The 22,720-nt window shown below is 38.7% G+C and overlaps 1 protein-coding gene across 1 annotated transcript in view; it reads left to right on the forward strand.

Moving 5' to 3' along the window:
• UBR1 (ubiquitin protein ligase E3 component n-recognin 1) overlaps positions 1–22,479 on the forward strand; it is a 205,747-nt gene extending 183,268 nt beyond the window's left edge. Inside the window, exons 40-47 of the mRNA XM_006831726.1 lie at positions 3,439–3,526; positions 4,856–4,989; positions 7,553–7,661; positions 8,073–8,129; positions 10,493–10,570; positions 18,526–18,696; positions 20,108–20,209; positions 22,254–22,479. Of these exons, the coding sequence (XP_006831789.1) occupies positions 3,439–3,526; positions 4,856–4,989; positions 7,553–7,661; positions 8,073–8,129; positions 10,493–10,570; positions 18,526–18,696; positions 20,108–20,209; positions 22,254–22,395 (881 nt within the window). The 3' untranslated portion in view covers positions 22,396–22,479. The remainder of the gene's footprint in view (positions 1–3,438; positions 3,527–4,855; positions 4,990–7,552; positions 7,662–8,072; positions 8,130–10,492; positions 10,571–18,525; positions 18,697–20,107; positions 20,210–22,253) is intronic.
• The last annotated feature ends 241 nt before the right edge of the window (positions 22,480–22,720 follow it).

Genomic DNA, 22,720 nt, shown 5'->3' on the forward strand with positions numbered 1-22,720 from the left:
TTATGTTGAGTGAAATTAGTCAGTCACAAAAGGAGAAATACTGCATAGGACCACTACTGTAAAAGACTAAGAAAAAGAACCCATACTAAAGGGGCAGGATTCTTTACTGGTTGACAAATGTGAGGGCACCAAATGTGAGGGCACCAAACTGCGATGTGGGGGATGGGGTGAGGGCAAGGAGGGGAAAGTGGTGCACAGGGTAGGGAATAGACACAGGATAGTTTGGGTGCTAGGGAGGGGGGCAAGTCTCAAGAAGGGGGAGGGGAATGGAAGAACAAAGCAAAGCAGTTGGGAGAACAATTAGGTTTGCATGGGCTAAGTGGGACAGAGGTAAATAATGATGCATGCACAACCTTGGAACAACAGGGCTCTGGGATACAGGGATTGACACATGGTTGGGATGGGCAAAAGGGGGGAAGTAATGTTAAGATGCTTGGCTGTCTTATGAATCTTGGTTTCCCTGGCATACCATTATAAAATAGACACTTGAGGGGGAGAGAAAGAAATAGCCAGAAATATCACCATAGAAAGCTTGTAAGTCCATCTTGTGTTGATAACTGATTGGAATACCTAAAATGGGCTACAACGTGCTCAGTGAAGGAGGCTTCCTATGGAGTCTCTGCATTACATAAGACCATAGGTGGAATCCTGAACTGCATCCAGAATCTTCTGAGGTGGGAAATTTCCACTTGAAAGGATAAGCAGAGAAGCCTGGAGCAGCTAGAAGAACAGAAGATACTTCTTGAAAGAAAGACCAGCAGGAAAAATACAAAACAATAAAGGCAGTCCAACTGATTATTACAAGAACAAGCAAGTTGCTCACCCAGGAGACATCAAGCCAAGTGGTTGGGTTCCCTTGGGGCAAACCCCCTTCCAAGACTAAGACTCAGTGGGAATACATGCTCTGACTGGTGACCACGTTCGTCACCGATAAGGGAAGTGAGGGAAAAACAGCAATCAAGCTGCGAGCTAAGCCCTACAGTGTTCAATAGACTCCTGTGACTGGGTGGAGACCTGGTTGGCTAGCAGTGTGGAAAGACCTGGGGAATCTTGGGCCGAGAGTCAGTGACATAGCCACAGAGGACTGGAGTGGAGAGTGAAACATCCAGCTGATAAGAGTGGGCATATGCATAAGAACACCCACTTGACCTGGCTTCAGTGATCAGAACTCGCCTAGAAGAAGAAGAAAAAAGAGGGCATATGCATAAGAACACCCACTTGACCTGGCCTCAATGATCAAAACTGGACTAGAAGAAGAAAGAAAAGAAAAAAAGAGTAATCTGATTCAATTTGATGAATTTGACCTACATTTATGGATGCAGTAGCTCAAAAGAGGTAACAAATCTTTACAGCGAGGATCATTCCCACCCCTTCCATACACAGAGTAGACAGGGATGGACAACTTGGACATTGGCTGCCCAAAATGGGGGGGGGGGGGGGGGCCTACAAAGGCAAGAAGTGACTGGCTTACAAGCTTTCAAGAGGGAACCAAGATCCAGAGGGTGTGGAGGAAGATAGAATCTCCAGTGAGTAGTATCCAATCTGTCTGAGCGGGGCTGATGAAAGGAGATGCGGATAGGTCTCTTGTGACACAATAGTGAATAATTGTTATCAGGACTTAATTGTGAGGGTTGGATATGTAAGGGTAGATGTTTTGTAGCAAAAGGAGGGGAGTGACTGACTTTGCAGTCTAGGAGCAGAGGTTCCTGGGACCATCAAGGGATAAGAGCGGAGAGAGGGACCCTACCCAGAGAAGCAGTCACGCCAGAGAGACAAGATGAGAGAGAGGTAGACACAATGATGTGGAGAGATGGAGCAGCTGGGGACTTTAGACCCAGAGAGTGAGAGGGGCTGTATGCTAGTGACCAGGGGGCAGGCTTGCAGGGTATATACCCTTTGATTGGTTGATGATGCATGAAGGGGATTGTAACCATGGCAATGAAACAATATAGATAGGATGGAATGTAATGCTAATGTTCTCCCACGTGAACTATCATATAATTCTCAATAAAACATTAAAAAAAAAAATTTCCGTTAGATGGTGCACTTAAGGTTTGTGTATTTCATTGCATGGAAATTCTACCTCTAACAAATAAAAATTATATAAAAATATGGAACTGTTATTTTTTAGAAAGAATTATGTGCAAATACTGGACTCTTACAATTGAATTGGAAATATCAATATGAGCTCATGATACTTTTTATTTTTTTTGTCACTTCGTGCCTTTATTGCCCCCTCATTTTAGATAGCCAATGTCTAAGTTGCCCATTCCTATCTACCCTGTGCACAGAGCAGATAGCATTGATACTTGATGTGAAGACTCTTTCCCTCTCTGTTGGTTTTTAGAGTAACTACCACTCTGAGTATAGGTCAGGTTCATCATGAAGATGTTTCTTCTGTCACTGTAGCTGTTCCAGTCTGCTTGTCTTTTCTAGTGGGAATGTCTCACATCACAAGGTTGTGGATGGCACTCAGGATTCCACCTGAGGTCCTATATTCTCTAAAGGCTTTGCATGAGGCCGATTTCACTAGGCAAGTTGTAGAACCCCTTTTAGGTATTCCAATCAGTTATAGGCTGAAGGGCCACTCCGATCCTTCCCCGACGTGGTCTCACCCAAGATGATGGCTCCTGGAGCAGCCGAGCGTCCCGGACTAGAAAGCAATAGATTTCTTGCTTCTGCCACAAATACCCTCAGCTGTGAGCCTTCCAACCTTCTAAGTATTCCTTTATATGTGGTTCAGAGTTCTGGGACCATCCCCTGAGCCTGCTTGGTCGGGTATTCTGTGTTGTTGGCAGAGCTCCTTTACTACACATCCACCCAATCCGCCATCTTGTTTGTTCTCTGATACTTTTTATTCATAAAGAGATCTTATTTTTATAAAGAAAAGAACTGGCAATATTCATCCAAGATCAGGATAATTTTAACTGTGGCCTTTCATATCAATAAATGTATAAACAAAAGCATTTAAAAAAAAAAGAACATTCAAATGTGCTGTAACCATCCCTCAAAGATAGTAGTCCCTTCAAGATAAGCATTATTATCCCCATTTTAGCATAAGAACTTTAAAAGCAAATAGCAGAGTTGGCAGTTGTCAGAGGTTTAGGATGGCCCTCTGAGTATAAGAAAAACCACCTCACAAGGTGATAAGTAAATGATTCTTAATTTTTTATCTGGTTAGATTATAGTGAGGTGAATATTTATTAAGCATCCATGTCTAATAAGTTTTTAATTCTGCTTTCGTTGTTTCTCCAGCTAATATAAAGAAAAACAAAGTTTGCCTAGCAGTTTATTACTCAGAATCAACTATTTAAATTGAGAATATGAAAAAGAGCTGCATTTGAATCAACATTATTATACTGGTACCATTAAATTGAAGTGTAATTTGTAAATTGAGTAGTAGATTCATGAATTTATTTTTCAGGATCTCTTTTTCAGGCCTCCCCCTTGCTCAGGTTCAAGAAGATAGTGAAGAGGCTCGTTCTGCATCTTTCTTCTTTGAAGAAGTTTCCCGATATACAAGTGGGTAAGTAGCAATCCTTTAATCCAATCTATTTCATTATCATTCTCAGAATTCCAGTTTTGTTCACATATTTGGCAGTATAACTTCTGAAGCATTTCAACTCCAATTTAAAAAAAAAATTGGGAGGAGGCTTTTAGTTTGTAGCTTTGTTTACGACAGGATAGATTTACAATGGTGAAAAGTAATTTTGATGATTTTACTTCAAGTAAGGGAGTCCTGTGTGGAACTGTAGAACAAGCACTAAACTACTAACCACAAGGTGGGAGGTTCAGACCCACCAACTGCTCTATACAGGATCACTGTTAGTCAGAACCAACTTAACACTAAACAACAATAAAGGAAGTAATAGGTTAGAATAATAGCTACACATTTATTTGTTTCTATAGTTAAAACATGTTTTAACGTATCTTTATTGTTGTAAACTGTTCTGGAAACATTGGTAAAAAGATGATAGGATTTTTAATGAATAGCAGCATTTAAAATTTAAACAAATGTTAAAGTAGGTTGTCCATATAGTTGATGCCCTTGATATACCCTGTATGGGGTTTCTGAGGCTAGAAATCTTTGTGGGAGCAGAAAGATTTCTCCCACAGAGTGGCTGGTGGGTTAAATTGCCAACCTTGTGGTTGCAATTCAGTGCTTATCCTACAGAGCCACTGTATTCCCACTCTTAACTATAGGTATTTTCAAACCTAAAGTTCAACAGAAGTGTTCTGTTGACCATAACCTCCTGCCAGATTTTCTGCTTTGCTTTTAAAGATTCAAGTTTTTATAAAGTAGACATTTTGTTGTTTTTTCTTGGTTTGGGTTTTTTATCACCACTTAGGAAAATGAAGTTCTTTGACTTAAAAATCTACGTGGTTAAAGATACAAAAGTTACTATTTTCTTTAGAAAACTACTACATTTAAAGATCAAGGCTAGATTTCAAAAGCTGTTAATTGTCCACCTCCTCCAATGTGACAAAAAAATGATTTATTGCAAGTTGTTTTCATTATCAAACTTTTCTGGTTATGTGCATCAGAGATGTGGGTAGTTTTATTGAGTTGTTCTTTAACTCTTTAGTCATGTGATAATAAAATTTTCTATCTCCCCTGCTTGCTACCCTTGGCCTTTGTTGTTGTCATCCTCTATCACATGAGATATACAAGTATTTAGTATTGTTAAAAAAAAAAAAAAAAAAAGACCAAAGCTACTAGCTAGTTAATATTTTATTTTAAATGGATAAAAAATTATTTGAATGCTAAGCTGTTTCTATAAGGGGATGTACCTAAAATCTAGCATTTTAAAGTCTGATCAATGTTCTGTTCCTTTCTCAAATTATTGTCCCTTAGCTGTGCTGGGTGTAGTATTCCTGGCTGGTATTTGTGGGTCTCACTGAAGAATGGCATCACCCCTTACCTCCGCTGTGCTGCATTGTTTTTCCACTATTTGCTTGGGATAACACCACCTGAAGAACTGTTTACTAGTAAGTAGGAAAATGAACTTAACTGAAAATGAGAGACTAGATTGTTGTTCTTCCTTCAAGCTCAGGAATAGAAGGTCAGAATAGACAGAACCAACCTCTTTGCTCCCACCTCTTATGTCTGTGTTCATTCCAAATATCTGTGCCTCTGTTGTGTGGTAGTTTGTAGATGAGGCCAGCAAGCTCATTAGCTAGAATTTATAAAATGACTCCACACAGGGTATATTGATACGGGTATATATGAAATTAGAAGCATCGATTGCCCTTATTTAGGAAAATAGTTTGACTAGGTAAAAAGAATACTTTAGTATGTTTTTAACATGTGTCTATATTACAAAAGTATTAAAATACCACTGATAAGGTCTTCTAGACCCAACCAAGGCCATGTATATTTGAGTAAGAGAGTTATTTTCCTTCTCCTTTGCTTGCTTCTAAATTTAGACCAAAAGAGAAAAAGCCTTATTGTGGCTTTGTATAGGTAAAAATCTGAATGTTTGTATGATTTTGGAAGAGTCACCAAAATTGCTCAGAGCTGTTACTTGTGCATCAATGTTCATTGCAGTATTATTCACACTAGCCAAAAAGTGGAGACAACCCAAATGTCCATGAACAGGTGAACAGACAAACAAAATGTAGTATATGTGCACAGTGGAATATTATTCATCAATAAAGAGAAATGAAGTTCAAATCTAGGATACGACACGCGTGAACCTTTAAAACATTATGCTGAGTGAAATAAGTCAGACATGAAAGATCAGATATTGTTGATTCCATTTATATAAAATATCTAAAATAGTCAGATGTATAGTTCTTGTTGTCAAGTGTCATCAAAGTCAGTTCTGACTCATAGTGACCCTATATAGGGTTTCCAAGGAATAGCTGATGGATTTGAACTGCTAACCTTATGATTAGCAGTCCAGTGTGCTTATCCTACAGCCACATAGAGACTAAAGTTTATTACTAGTTACCAGGAGCTCTAAGGGAGGGGGAAATGGGGAATTATTTTGTTCATGGGGGCTGAATTTCCATTTGGGGTGATAAAAATTTTATAAATAGATGGTGATGGTTGTACAGTATGATGAATACAATGAATGTCACTTAAAAATGGTTGAAATGGTTAAAAGTTTTGTTAGATATATTTTACACAGTAAAATTTAAAAAATAGTAACTATTCAGAAAGTCTTCTCTTTGTCCTTTAAGAATAAACTGACCAGGTCAGTTTTCCTGGCTGTCAGTTTCTTTATTTTGAACACAGTTCAGTAGAGTCTATCTGATCGAGGTTTGTCCTGGTTCGATATAAAATAGGAGGCCACTTCCCAAGTACTATTGGTTGTTGTTGTTGTTAAGTGCCATCAAGTCGGTTCTGACTCATAGCGACCCTGTACAGGGTTTCCGAGGCTGTAAATCTTTACGTGGAGCGGCTGGTAGTTTCAAACTGCTGACCTTAAGGTTCACAGCCCAATTGGTAACCACTACACTACCAGAGCTCCTTCTATTGTTTGTACACACCATTTAAAACAAAAAAAAATCATGTTCAGTTTATCTAGTAGGTGTTTCAGTGCTGCTCCTTGGAAACCCTATACAGGGTCGCTTTGGGTTGGAATTCACTCAGTGGCACTTAACAACAACAACAAATGAGCAAACTAATGCCCTTATTTCACCTATCTTTTTTTATTGGTAGTGGTGGTGGTAGTGTGCCGTGGAGTCAGTTCTGATTCATAGCAACCCTGTGTAGAGTTTCCAAGGCTGTAACTCTTTATGGGAACAGAAAGCCTCATCTTTCTCCCACAGAGTGGCTGGTAGTTTTCAACTGCTGACCTTGGGGTAGCAGCCCAATTCCTAACCACTATGCTACCAGAGCTCCTTTTTTATTGTAGGAGACCAAATATAAACCAACTGATATATATGTTGTTGTTACATGCCATCGAGTTGATTTTGAGTCATTGCCACCTTGTATAGGGTTTCTAAGGAGCAGCTGGTATATTTGAACTATGAGCCTTATAGTTAGTAGTGCAGTGCTTATCCTACAGCGTCAAACCAGGACTCCATAGATACATATTTATTGTTGTTGTTGTTAAGTGCTGTCAAATAGTAGCAAGTGCTACAAAGTAAAATAAAGCAGGTCTTGTCTTGGGAATAGATAACTGTTGCCACAATGGGGAGCTCTTATAGGGGGCAGTCAACAGACAGTGAGCTAATATTGGGGGTAAGCTGTCAAAGTTGAACGAGTAAGAACAGCAAAGATAATGAGAATGGCTAAAGCACAGTGAACAAAGAGGGTGTATGAGCTGAGGCAGCCAGGGACCGATTATTCAGAGCCTTTTTGCTCCGATAAAGACTTTGTGCCATATACTAAGTGTAGTGGTTAGACATTTGAGGGGTCTGATCAGGAGCATGACTCAATCAGATCTTATTAAAAGGATCCCTTTGGCTTATTTGCCACCCACAGCTTTATAGAATACAAAATATACTCTTAGTTTTAAAAAGTGAGTATAAATGATGAAGATGTATTAACAGGTTGACCAGTAAGAAAAATGTACTTAAATGTATTTTCATTTTCTTGCAGATTCTGCAGAAGGAGAGTACAATGCACTCTGTAGCTTTCTCTCTTTACCCACAAATTTGTTTCTACTTTTCCAGGAATATTGGGATACTGTAAGGCCCTTGCTCCAAAGGTACTATGAGACAAAGTGTCATTGTTGGGTTCTTGCACACTTTGGAAATTTCAAATTGCAGTTATTTGCTAGGCTTTTGTACTGATTAGCATTGATTGAAGGGGTAGCAAGAATAAAGGAGATTTCTACTTGACCTAATTAAGGACTGGGCTATGAATAAAAAGCCCTGGGCAGCAGCAGTTGATACTTACTTCATCATGACCACCATCCATTGTACAATCTTTTTGTTCTATGTATCTTACCACAATAAATTTTATTTGGGGTGGTGATGGCATAAAGGGACAAGATGTAAGACAGAAGATAATATGAAGGGAGAACACAGAAGGAAGGGACCAAAAGAATTAGAGAGAAGAGCTCCTTGATGAATATTGCACTGTGACAGCTAATTTACATTCTCATCTGGACTTGCAGGTGGTGCTCTGATCCTGCCTTATTAAACTATCTGGAGCAAAAATACACCGTGGTCAGGTTGGTTTTACTTTTTAATGTTTTCCCCCATCTAAAAGCTGTCTACTAATGTAGTTGGTTTGCTGAGTGTGTTTCCTAGTGTATCATCTCATTCTTACTAGTATATTCTTCCCTACAGTCATTCAATTAAGTCTTTGCTAAAAAATCAAATTTTGCTTGCAATTATTGTTGTTAAATTTAGAGCGGTTAGAAGGCACCACTTATCTTAAAAGAATTTCCCTTAAGGTAATGTGTTGTTGTTGAGTGCCATTGAGTCAGTTTCAACTCCTTGCGACCCTATATAGGGTTTCCGAGGAGCAGCTGGTGAGATTGAACTTTGAGGTTCAAACCGACCTTGCAGTCCAGCACATTGATGCACAGCGCCACACCAAGACTCCTAAGATAATGTTTGTTGTTGTTGTTAGGTGCCATCAAGTTGGTACTGAGTCATAGCGACCCTATGCACAACAGAACGAAACACTGATAATGTAGACATATCAAAAAGCAAAGGAGGAGATGGCATTTTGGAGCTACTGGTATGTTAAAATTAGAGGGTGATCACAGTATTCTTTTATAAACCTTTTTTTTTTCCTTTGAGAATAAAGCAAGCTCTAAATAGAGCTATTGCTTCCCTTCCTATCTGTCTGCTTAGAAATTACCCTTTCTCAACCCCCCCCACCCCCCACGCCCCCCCCAAAAAAACTTTCCCTTAACCTTCCCATATGTTATAATTCTATCAAAATCCACCTTTTCCTCAGGGACCAAGTCAAATGCCACCTGCTCCCTGAAGCCTTTGCTAGCATATGCTCTCTTGTGTGTGCACATACATGTGTGTACCTGTCAGCATCCTAAATCACTAACCAGCTCAGCAAGGGGAAGAACTGCATGCTCATTGTCTTGGTGGCCTCTCCAGGACCTGACTTTTATTGTATATCATACATACTTTTTATTTAAATTAAATTGCCTTAAAAAACAACAGAGAAATTAGCACCTAGCTTTAAATACCAACGTCAGTCAGTACTGTTTTTCTCTGGGCAAAGCAAACATTGAGACCAGGTACATTTGCCACCTCTTTCCCTCATCTTTCATCCCTTGAGCTACTTTCACCTCCATTGATAATATGAATATATTGCCTTCCTCATACCCCAACTTCAGTTATTTAGAGGTAAATAGATCCCGCACCTATGTTCAGCTGCAGCAATGTTTGCATCACCAAGAAAAGGAAGATCATAGAATAGAAAGAAGAAAAGAGTTTCAAATCTGAGTACACATTTTAAAACTTAATCTCACACAAGTTTTCCTTTATTTCAGTTCATTGTATGTGTTTTAAACATCTGCTATTTCCCTAGCATGGTACTAAAATATCTCTGAGAGAGTTAAAAAAGGTAACATGCACAGCTTTTGGTCATAGGTAGCCTATAATTTAGTGATACAATCTAGTTACATATACAACTCAGGGTAATATTTTTTAAAAAGCATAATAATGTGCTAGCAATTAATGATATAGAAACTTAAAGAAGAAAAGATGCTTAAACAAGGATAATCTTTGAGGTGATTTTTAGCTGAACATACAGATTTAAATAATTCGTAGATACAAATTGAGTAGACCTTTGAGGTGAAATTTTCATGTTTTTCAGATGACTTTCCCCTTGGCATGTAAGCAAGGCTTTTATTGTATCTAGTATATTGAGAACTAATAATAACATTTGCAAAGATGTAGTACAGTGTAACTGTGTTTCACCTTCATGTATCATTTAGTCTCAACAGTTGTATGAGATTGCTTTATATATTGTTCACATTTTAACATTTCTAAAATTAGCTAGAGTCTTTTAACTGATTTGTCCATTTAATTTGATGTTTCTATTTCACCTGAAAGCCTATTATTGTATTGATGATATGCTTTATGATTGGAAAAGTCTAATGTATTCATCCCATTTTACAGACAGGTCAGAAGTATCAATGAATTTAGGGTTCATACTCAGGTCTATGTGATTTAAAAATTTGTATTCTTAATGACTGCTCATGTTACCTTTCCACATAGTATGAAAACTTGCTAAGAGTTTGCTCTTAGAAAATAGTTGGAGTTGAGTTGTAGAAAGGAAATCAACTAATGGAAGATTTAGAATTACAAGGGGGCTTCAAAAAGTTCATGGAAAATTTCAGTATATTTTAACTCCATTTTTCCATTATATTTTTGAAGTCCCTTCAGATAGGCTGAGAAATTTGGACTGAATCTTATTTGCTAAACCATGAGAGTTACTTTGAGTTCTAAGAATGAACAAAGTGTGCTAGTTTGAAGACATTCTTCTTTCTATAACTTTAGTCACTGCTTGACCCAGACTTACTTACTTGTCATTAAAATTGCATTTTAAATTACATTCCAGGTACCCTAGAAAAAGAAATCATTTGATAGAGCTTCCTGATGACTATAGCTGCCTCCTAAATCAAGCTTCCCATTTCAGGTAAAAACTTTTTTTTAATAACCTTTTTGAGCTTGGAATTTGTATAAACAACTAGTAACAAATTTAATTTTTTAAAGTGACTACTAACCAATAAATGCCCTTTCTTCAAACCAACTCTTATATGGCAGTCCATTATAACTTTTGAATGGCCTGTAAAACAGATAACCTTGTGACCTGTATACTGGAGACAAGAGTCCATTCCCTCTTCCCTTTTAGGCACTTCCCTTCCCCTCATCAACTTTAATTTTATGAGAAAAAGCTGCTGTTGTCAAGTCAATTCCAACTTATGGTGACCTGTGTGTTTCAGTGTAGAACTGTGCTCCATACGTTTTCAGAGGTTATGTATGACCTTTTAGAAGTATATTACCAAGCATTTCTTCTGAATCACCTCTGAGTGGACTGGAACCCTCAACCTTTGAGTTAGCACTGAACACCTTAACCATTTGCAACATTTGTTGTTGTTAGGTGCCATCGAGTTGGCCTTGTGTAAAATAGAACAAAACACTGCCTAGTCCTGAGCCATCCTCGCAATCATTGCTATGTTTGAACCCACTTGTGCAACTATTATGTCATTCCATCTCATTGAGGGTCTTCTTTTTTGGTGATACTCTGCTTTACCAAGCATGATGTCCTTCTCCAAGAACTGGTCCCTACTGATGACCTACCCAAAGTACATGAGATGAAATCTCACTGTCCTAACTCCCAAGGTCCATTCTGGCTGTTCTTTTGGCAGCCCATGGTATATGTACCATCTAGGAACTCCCAGGCAGATTAAACACTGCTCTCAAACTTTATTTTTAATCTCCCCTGCCCTTTCACTAATTACTTTCAAGTGGAAAAGGCACAAAAACTGATGAAAAGCAAAGTAAACAAGTTACAGTATACTCATTACTAACATCATGTATGAATTGCCTATTATATTTTTAACAGAAGAACATGAGCGTAAACACATCGTATATGATACAGTAAAGTTCTGTAAAGTTAAAAATCATTCTTTAATGTTATTACACTTACCTCACTATAAAATATAAGCTATTTGAATAACATTAATTCTTGGGTAACACACCAGCAATCAAGTATTACTGAATGAAAAATTATAGTCACATTTGTTTTTGCCATTGGGGTGTTAATATTTTGTATTTCTGTCTTTATTGCATCATGTTTGGAAAATAACAAGCCAAAATTTCTGTTAATGCCATTATGTATCCCTAATACATAGCAAACCAAATTAATAATGACATGAAATCAGCAGCAAGTTATAACTAGTTAGTCAAGAATCTCATCAGTTTGAAAATCAAATCCCATTCAAGACTTCATTGATAAAAGTACTGGTTAAAAAATATTATAGCCTTTTTTTCCAAAATTGCAGGAGTTCGAAAATTCAGTGAAGAGTTTTGCAGTGTTACCTAGAATTCTGTAGCAGTGAGACATCTTAGCAAAAACAACTTAATTAATTAGAGCTGTCGGTACACACAAATCATATTTTTGTGTTTTTTTGGAGGATATTTAATTATCCCAATTAATTGCCTTAGTGTACAAGGTGACTCTTTGTATTCTTAGTCTTATGTCAGTCACTGGTGGGTCATTGGTATAATTCTTGCCTTCTATGCAGGAGACTGGGATGCAGTTCCTAAAGCCAGTTTACTTTATGCACAGCTATCACCTGTCCATCAGTAAAAGCTTGAGTGTTGCTGTAATGCTAAACAGATTTCAGTGGTGTTTCCAGACTAAAACAGACTAGGAAAAAAGACTTGGTAATTACTTCTGAAAATCTGCCAGTGAAAACTCTGGATCAAAATGGTCAGATCCTAATCCACCCATGGGAATGGCCTAGGACTTGGTCATTCTGTTGTACCTGGGTCACCATGAGTTGTGGGTCAGCTAGTTAGCAGTTAACAACAAAAGTCATGTTAATTGGCTTGCTGTGATGTGAAAGGAACATAAAAAAAGGTACCCAACACTTGTCTGTCACTGTGTCTTATTGTGGTGGCTTGTGTGTTGCTGTGATGCTGGAAGCTATGCCGCTGGTATTTCACATACCAGCAATGTCAGCCATGGTGGACAGGCTTCAGCTGAGAGCTTCTAGACCAAGACAAACTAGGAAGGAAAGGCAGACTACTTTTGAATGTTTAGCCACTTAAAACCTTATGAACGAATAGCAGTGGAACACTATCAGATAGCACTACAATATTGAGTATTGAAACATGATGAAGAACATCAGAATATTGTCAGATATACTGCCAGAAAATGAACTCCTCAAGTTGGAAGGCACTCAAAATACGACTGGGGAAGAGCTGCTTCCTCAAAGTAGAGTTGATTGTGATAACGAGAATGGGCCTAATTTGGAACCTTCAGTTGCTAATGGGCACAACTCAAAATGAGGAGAAACAGATGTAAACATCTATTAATAATCCAAATGTGGAATGTATGAAGTATGGATCTAGGAAGATTGGAAGGTGTCAGAATTTAAATGGAGCACATAAAGATCAATATCCTAAGCACTGGTGAGCTAAAATGGACTAATATTGGCCATTTTGAATCTGAGAGTTATATGGTTTACTATGTCCTGAATGACAAATTGAAGAAGAATGGCATCACATTCATTATCAAAAAGTACATTTGAAGGTCTGTCTTCAAGTATGATGCTATTTGTGATAGGATAATATCAATATGCCTACAAGGAAGGCTGGAGTCCTGGTATGGCGCTGTGGGATAATGCACTGGACTGCAAGGTTGGTGGTTCAAATTCATCAGCCACTCCTCAGAAACCCTATACAGGGTCACTATGAGTCAGAACCAACTCGACAGCACTTAACAACAACAACACAAGGAAGACCAGTTAATACCACTATGCACCAAGCACTAAAGTCGGTGATGATGAATTTGAAGAATTTAGCCAACTTCTTCTATCTGAAATTGATCAAGTACGTGATCAAGATGTGTTATTGCTGGTGATTGTAATGCATAGGTTGGAAAGAAAGAGGATCAGTCATTGGAAGATATGGCCTTGATGATAGAAAAGATGCTCGAGATCACTTAATAGAATTTTGCAGTACCAATTACTTCTTCATTGCAAATACCTCTTTTTAAAAAAAGACAACTGTACACATGGACCTCACCAGAAGGAATATATAGAAGTCAGATTGACTAGATCTGTGGAAATGCTCCATATCATCAGCCAAAACAAATCCAGGGGGAGACTATGGAGTACACCATCAATTGCTCATATGCAAGTTCAGGCTGAAGCTGACGAAAATTAAAACAAATCCATGAGAGCCAAAATATGATCTTAAACAAATCCCACTTGTGTTTAGAGATTATCTCAAGAACAGAATTAATGCATTAAGCACTAATGACCAAAGACCAGAAGGTTTGTGGGGTGACATCAGTGACATTATACAAAAGAAAACAAAAGTTCATTAAGAAGACAAAAAGGAAAAAATCCAAAATGGATGTCATAAGAGACTCTGAAACTTGCTCTCCAGCATAGAGATACTAAAGCAAATGGGAAAAATTGAGGAAGTAAAAGAGCAGAAGAATATGCTCAGCATTTCTCAAGCTTCAACTTGCAATACTAAGGGATTTTATGGACAAAATATTGAATGATGCAGAAAGCATCAAAAGAAGATAGAATACACAGAGTCACTGTACCAAAAAAGATGTTCAATCATTTTAAGAGGTAGCAGATTATGGTACCAATGGTACTAAGGGAGAAGTCCAAAGTACACTGAAGGCATTGACAAAGAACACAGCTCCAGGAATTGATAGAATACAAATTTAAATCTTTCAACAAACTGATGCAGCCCTCATCACTCATCTATTCTAAGAAATTTGGAAGAAAGCTACCAGGCCAAATGTAATACCTTGAATTTACTTAATATCACTCTCCAATCTAATATCTTCTACATTCTCACCAAGTGATTGGGTATGATCATGCATTTAAGATGTACAGGACTCTAAAGCTGAAATTGGTTAGTTTGGCCATCCAGCTAGGTTTAATAAGAACCATATCAGTAGCAAGAACAGATGATCCTTGGACCATCAGAAAGGAAAAGCGTGAGTGGAGCTTGAGATCTCTACCTAGAAAAGCGGTGACAGCAGAAGCAGTGGCATAGAGGAAAGCTGAGTGCCCATGGGCAGAAGGCTGGCTTGCACAATGTGCCCTTTGGGTACTCACAGACTGGCTTAAAGATATTTTTAACATTTGCCTGAGCAGGGCAGAGGCCACAGGGCCACATGGCTGAGAAGCCAAGGACAAGATTGTGGTATATCAGGCAAAGGTATTCCTGATGGGAAAAGTGCTGCATCCTGAGTTGTTTTTTGATCCCAAGTTGTAACTTGTTCATTGCCCTAATAAACCCCATAATATGAATGTGGTTATAAGTTCTTTGTGGCCATTACAATAGATCATCAAGCCCAGATGTGAAGCAGCGAGTGCTGTGGGAGGGATGGTTGGTGTCAAGAGTAAAGAAAATTAGAGGGTGGACCACTACTTCATAGGAATTGGCCTTGGTCTGATTTTGAGGTGATTCTCTTTCCCTCTTGTGAAGCCAATGGAAATAAGATATGGTCTCCACATGGTTTTTGCACTGATTGGAAGAGATTCATATTTATGCCCATTCCAAAAAGAGGTGACCCAATGGAATGGGGAAACTGTTGGACAATATCATTAATGTCACATGCAAGTAAAATTTGCTAGAGATAATTAAAAAATGGCTACAACTGTATAATGACAGGGAACTTGCAGAAGTTCAAGCCACATTCAAACAGGGAAATGGAATATGGGATATCATTGCTGACATCAGATGGATCTTGGCTGAAAGCAGAGAATGTCAGAAAGATGTTTGCCTGTGCTTTATTGACAATGCAAATGCTTTTGATTGTGTGGACCATGAGAAGCTATAGATAGCATTGCGCAGTAGAGGTATTCCAGAACACTTAATTGTGCTTATGAGGAACCCGTACATAGACCAAGAAGCAGTCATTGGAACAGAACAAGGGAACACTGAATGATCTAAAATTGGAAAGGTATGCACTAGGATTATATTCTTTCACTATACTTATCCAATCTATATTCTGAGCATATTATCCAAGAAGCTGGATTATATGGAGAACATAGCATTAGGATTAGAGGAAGACTCATTAACAATCTGTGATTGCTTAATGCAAACAACCTTGCCTGCTGAAAGCAAAGAGGATTTAGACCACAACCTTTAGTATGGGTTGCACCTCAGTGTAAAGAAAACAAACTTCCTCACCACTGGACCAATAAATCCATCATAATAAGTGGAGAAAATATTAAAGTTGTCAAAGACTTCATTTGAATTTTGGTGTTGGAGAAGAATATTAAAAGTACATGGACTGCCAGAAGAACAAACAAATTTGTATTGGAAGAAGTGCAGCCAGATTGCTCCTTAATAGCCAGGATGGCAACACTCGGGACATGTTATCAAAGTGACCTAGAGAAAGCTCTCATGCTTGGTAAAGCGGAGGGTCAGTGAAATAAGGAAAAACCCCCAAACAAGATTGGATTGACAACGGTGGGATCAACAATGGGTTCGAGCGTAAAATGATTGTGGGGGTGTGGTACTGGATCAGGCAGTATTTCATTCTGTTATTCATAGGGTCATGAGAGAGAACTGACTCAAAGCACGTAACAACAACAAAGAAAGATATTGCAGTTTAGGATCATTTTGAATATTTAAAGAACACTTTTTTGACTCACTCTGAAAATCACTTCCTACTGAATGACTAAGGAAGTTCTCTGAGTTATAGCTATTGCTTTTAGTCATAAGGACTGGTGACTTTAGCTAGCATTAGCAGGGACTCTGGCAGCCCATACCCCTACCTCTGTTACTAGATAGAATTGACTTCAGTGTTCTAGCTGCCTTGTTTCCTTTCTTGTGCAATTAAAAGAATTGTTGAGTAACTCTTATCTCTTCACCCTCCTAAACTGAAACTGATTTCAAAGATTGCATGCAGCTCGAAATTCAATGATTTTCTTCATTTTAAGGTGGTGTTACCACAGAGGCCTGGTGAATAGGCATTGTCTTCCATGTTTTAAAGAGTATCATTCTGTTGGTTCTTAGGGGTATCTGAGAAGAGTGTTAGCCATTAATCACAGTTAAGATTCCCCCTAGATGATACTCCTCACTGGTCCAAGTAAAAATGCAAATAAGTCTCATAGACTTCCAGTTTTATTATAGTGGTAATGATTTTCATTCTAACCAAACCATTCCTAGTATAGGAAGATAACTACTCAGTTACTATGCTTTAGACACACCCCTCTCCTTTCATTCTACATGATGACTAGTAACTCAGGGCCTCAGCCATCAGGTGCTAAAGAGGAAAGAGGATATTGTTGCCTTTGTCCAAAAAGAGCTGCAAATAATGTCACTATCCACTTGCTTGCTGAAAGTGAAGAGGACTTAAAATACTGATGAAGAGAAAAGACCACAGCCTTCAGTATGGTTTGCATCTCAATGTAAAGAAAACAAAAATCCTCACCACTGGACCAATAAACAACATTCTTATCAATGGAGAAAAGATTGAAGTTGTCGAGGAGTTCATTCTTCTTGGATCAGCCGTCAACACTCATGGAAGCAGCAGTCAAGAAATCAAACAACGTATTGCATTAGGCAAATCTGCTGCACAAAACCTTTTTAAAGTGTTGAAGAGCAAAGATGTCAGCTTGAGGACTAAGGTGCGCCTGACCCAAGCCATGGTATTTTCAGTAACCTCTTATGCATGCAAAAGCTGGACAGTGAATAAGGAAGACCGTAGAAGAATTGATGCATTTGAGTTATGGTGCTGGAGGAAAATATTGAAAGTACCATGGGCTGCCAGAAGAACCAATAGACCCGTTTTGGAAGAAGTGCAGCCAGAGTGCTTCTTGGAGGCCAGGATGGCCAAACTTCGTCTCTCATACTTCAAATATATTGTCAGGAGGGGACTAGTCACTGGAGAAAGATACCATGTTTGATAGGGTAGAGGGTCAGAGAAAAAGAGGGAGACCCTCAGTGAGATGGATTGGCAAAGTGGCAGTATCAATGGGCTTAAGCATGGCAACAATTATGAGATGGGCCCATGAACGGGCAGTGGTTCCTTCTGTTGTGCATCGGGTCACTATGAGTTGGTACCAACTCAATGGCACCTAACAACAACATCTACTGCCACTCTCCTGTGGCAAAACCTTTTGGGACTACCCCAGTCTCCTTCTAAGTCTATCTTCTTATGATTTCTTGTCCTATTGAAGATTTCCTTTAATTTTTATAACTTAAACTGTTTTAAGAGGTTTCTTTGCTGAAAAAGAAACAGTGATACCACTACCTGCTCTGATCCAGGACCACAATAGATGGGCCTTTATAGGAGAGGAAAACAACATGGAACAGAATTATAATTCCTAAAAAGCCCAGACTTACTGGACCTGTTGAGATGAGAGTACACCCTGAGACTATGCTCCTTAAATCTTGAACCACAGCTATCCCTTAAGGTCACCTTTTAGTGAAGTAAACAATTGGCACACAAAATAAAGGATATTATCTCTAATATCTAAGTATAGTACTCATTTAAAAGCCCATCTATACAAGACCAAAAGGTCAAAAACTACTTTAAAGCAAAAATAAGAAGATAGGAGCATAGAAACTACAGCAACCAGAAAGCAATGAAAGAAAATGGTATCTCCTTTGAGGGGGGGAGTCAGTGATTAAAAACATGCTTCATTGCTAATTGGATTTTTGTTGTGGTTGCTGAAGTGCTATCGAGACAGTCCAATTTAGTGACCCTGTGTCAATTTTCTGAAGTGGCGTTGGTGGGTTTGAACTGCTGACCTTGGGGTTAGCAGCCTGGTGCTTATTCTATAGCACCACACCAGGACACCATGCTGTGTACATGATGTTTTGAGTTGTGGTTTTGTTCGTTTCACCACCATATCAAATATTTTCTTCCTTTTTGAGGTGCCCACGGTCTGCAGATGATGAGCGAAAGCACCCTGTCCTCTGTCTTTTTTGTGGGGCCATACTGTGCTCTCAGAATGCTTGCTGCCAAGAAATCATGAATGGGGAAGAGGTTGGAGCTTGCATTTTTCATGCACTTCACTGTGGAGCTGGAGTCTGCATTTTCCTAAAGTGAGTAGTGAGTGAGCTAGAAGGTAGTAATTAATTAGGGCTAGGGAATCTGGATCCAGTGTAGAAGCTCTAATAGCTTTTTTTTTTTTTTTTTAAGCTTTTATTGTGTATTGAGTGAGTTTACATGGGAGCACTTCAGTTTTGTACTCATCCTATCGTATTTTATTTCATTGCAATTCCCCCCCCCATGCATCATCGTTTAACAATATTTGCTTCTGTTCCCTCTGTTTTTTGTTTTTTGATGTACACAAAAATACACAGGAAGATATAACCATTTAAACAACCAAAGGACACATTCTGCAAACCAGCCTCCTGGCCACCATCACACAGCCTTTCTCTTTCCATGACTCTAGAGTCCTCAGGTGCTCTATCTCTCCATGCCATCACCTCTACCTCCATATCTGGTGTCACTGCTTCTCTGGTTAGTGTCCCATGTTCTGCTCATGCTCTTCTCTCTTGATGGTCCTAGGGTTCTTTGGTCCTGGAATGTCAGATTAACTACTCCGCCTTTTTGTTACACAACTTCTACCTTTATAGTTGTGCCCACCATCGCAATTAGTCATGAAACCAGTTACTCACAATTGACTCAGAAGAATCCTATCCCTGTCTCCTTTCACCAGACCCATCTAGACAAGATGAAAAATACTAAGTGCACATACTCTGAAACTAAACTCCCTTTAATAGTTTTTCTTTTCAGTTTCCCCCATAATATAGTACCTCTTTATATAAGCCCATAGATCTCATTAACTGTGGCATCTGGTAGACTATGGAGAAAGAATGCATGCACACTAAAACCAAATACTCTCTCCTCCTTTTAGGAATTTACTAAGAAATTCTTAATTTACTAGTAAAATAGCTAGTAAATCTTGCTACCTTTTCCAACTTTTTTTTTTTTTTTTTGTATTCTCTTACATCTCATGCATGAACACAAGCATTTTTTCTCTCCCTTTTCTGAGTACCTTCAAGGTGGCAGTATTTCATTTTAATCTGTACTACTGGACACTTAGTCTAACCAAAGGAGAACTGAACTTCCCCAGCTGACCTTCATTCTGGCCTTGTCTTAAGCACCTTACCCATTTCAGGTCATGGATCAGAAACAACAGAGCCAAAACTAACCACCATTTTCCAAGGTATTTATGGCTCAGGGCATCTTTCTTCCTCTCTTCAAAATATTCACTCAGTGTTATTGGTTCCATTTCCCAAAATCCAACTGATCCTTTCCTTTAGCTTCAACAAAAAGAATAGTGTTCATTCTCAAACGCACTTATTGTCTATGTTTATATTTTCTTTATGCAAAATTCCTAATAGACACTGGAAATGAAATATGTCCTCTGGACTAACTTTAATGCATTGTCTACCATCTGCACACATGCACTTAATAAATATTTTCCCTTGGATGTTTTGTCCTCAGAATCAGAGAATGCAGAGTGGTCCTGGTTGAAGGTAAAGCCAGAGGTTGTGCCTATCCAGCCCCCTATTTGGATGAATATGGAGAAACAGACCCTGGCCTGAAGTAAGATTTTTTAACTAGGACAGTTTAATTTAGTCCTCCTATGTACAAAGATGTGTGTGTGTGTATACATATCTGTATGTATGTGTGTGTGTGTGTGTGTATATATATATGGAGCTCTGGTAGTCTAGTGGTTACAAATGGGCTGCAAACCTCAAGGTCAGCAGTTCAAAACTACCAGCTGTTCCGTGGAAGAAAGCTGAGGCTTTCTGCTCCTGTAAAAATTTACAGCCTCGGAAACCCTGTCCCGAGTTGCTATGAGTTGGAATCGACTCCACAGCACGTAATCACCACCACCAATATATATATATATCTATGTGTGTGTTAATATATATATATGTAAATGTGTGTGTGTGTGTTGGAGTCCTGGTATAGCACTGCAGGTTAATGCACAGGACTGCAAAGTCAGTTTGAACCACAATGTCAGTGGTTCAAGTTCACCCGTCGCTCCTTGGAAACCCTATACAGGGTCGCTATGAGTTGGAATTGACTGGATGGCACATAACAACAGCATATATATATATTTGTTTCGAACTTCTGACCCTGTGGTTACCAGCCCAGCTCATAATCCACTATGCTCCCAAGGCTCCTATAGAATAAGGAGAGGTTTTTTTAAATTATACATACACATATGTATATATTTTTTTATGCATGTATATATATATATAATTTCTTTTTAACGCCCCTTATTCTACATAGCAGGAGCTCTGGTAGCAGTGGATTTCAAGCTGAGCTGCAAACTGCAACATAAGCAGTTCAAATCTGCCAGCCGTTTCACAGAACAATGACGCTTTTTGCTCTTGTTAAGATTTTCAGCCCCAAAAACTGTATCTGGTCGCTGTGAGTCAGAACTGACTCCAAGGCACATAACCACAGCCATTCTACATAGATGGATAGATGTAACAATTCTTGGAACAAAAAAAGCTAGTGCTAAATATTGAGAGTTAAATTATAATTGCTTTAAGGTAAAGATTTACAGCCTCGGAAACCCTGTGTAGGGTCACTACAAGTCGGAACCGACTCCGTGGTTCTTAACAACAACAACGTTAACTATGATACCATTTCATACCATACTAAATATAATCAGTATCCCCTTTGATCATACAGAGGGAGCCCTGGTAGTGCTGTGGATTAGGCACTGGACTGCTAACCACAAAGTCAGTAGTTTAAACCCACCAGCCGCCCCACAGGAGAAAAATAAGGCTGTCTGCACCTGTAGAGATTTATTAGTTTTGGAAATCCTAAATGTGGAGCAGTTTTGTGTGTGACAGCATTTAACTTGTGTAGAGGTTTTCCATAGTTTCAGGGAGAAAAAAGTGAAGTGGTAAAAACAGTTAGTGGTTGACGATAAGAAATGAGTTGTCTCAGAAAAGTACAAAGAAACAGAATTTTCAAATTCATCAGGCAATTAGAAAACTATCTGCTAAGACATGGAATGGCTCAAGGAGTGAAGATCTCACAATTCTTCATTAATAGTAGTAGCCAAATTTAGTCTTTTTGATAAGCTGTTATGCTATGTTGCAAACCATGCATCCCTAGAATTGAAATGGAGTTTATTTAAATATTTGTTAATCACCAAGAACTTTGTTGGATCATAAAGATGGTTATAAACCAATGTTTCTGAATGGTAGAAGAAATTAAGGATCCATCCCATACCTAACCTCTAGCATTCAATGATCAGAAATCAAAGCTGGGTAAGCTGTATGGGACCAAAGAAGCTGTCAAATTCCCACTTGGACTAACCACCCCCAAAACAATGGTGTCACTTCAAGGTAGAAGCCTAGCTAGCCACTTAAATAAGTTTCATAACATACTTGACCTATTCTGCAAGGAGTAAATTTCTTCTTGATAGGTTACGTCTAAGTAATGTCAGGTTCTTAAGCATCAATGGCAAAGGGAAAATATTCCTCTTAACCACCGCCTGGTGGTTCCTCCCAGTTCTGAGAGCAAGTTAAGAATTCAGATCTATTTAGGTAATAGAGTTGTGTCAGGTGTTTGATTCAGACTTACATGTTTTTGCTTTGTTTTGTTTTTCTCTCCCCTGAAGGAGGGGCAACCCTCTTCATTTATCTCGTGAGCGGTATCGGAAGCTCCATTTGGTCTGGCAACAGCACTGCATTATAGAAGAGATTGCTAGGAGCCAGGAAACAAATCAGATGTTGTTTGGATTCAACTGGCAGTCACTTTGAGCCCCTACTCTCTCTCAGGACAACCATGGTGAAGACAATAATGAAGACCAGTTCAAAATGATGGACACCTTTCTGAGGGCTGGGGTAGGGTTGAAAAATCATTTTGCTCCATGTCCAGATTCACATACATCAATAAAATATTCCTTAATGGAGTATTGCTTTCAGTTAGCAAACTTAATGCTTCAAGGAAAAATGAACATAGATTAATCTGCTTTATCTTCCAGAACACTAAAGAACTGCTTGTTCACTCCACGTGTCTGATTCTGTGAATAGTTCCAGGAAACTGATCCCCCTTCAAAAATCTGTCCTCATTCATCCACCTGAT

This window comes from Chrysochloris asiatica, unplaced genomic scaffold (genome assembly GCF_000296735.1).
Source record: "Chrysochloris asiatica unplaced genomic scaffold, ChrAsi1.0 scaffold00004, whole genome shotgun sequence".
Classification (NCBI taxonomy): domain Eukaryota; kingdom Metazoa; phylum Chordata; class Mammalia; order Afrosoricida; family Chrysochloridae; genus Chrysochloris; species Chrysochloris asiatica.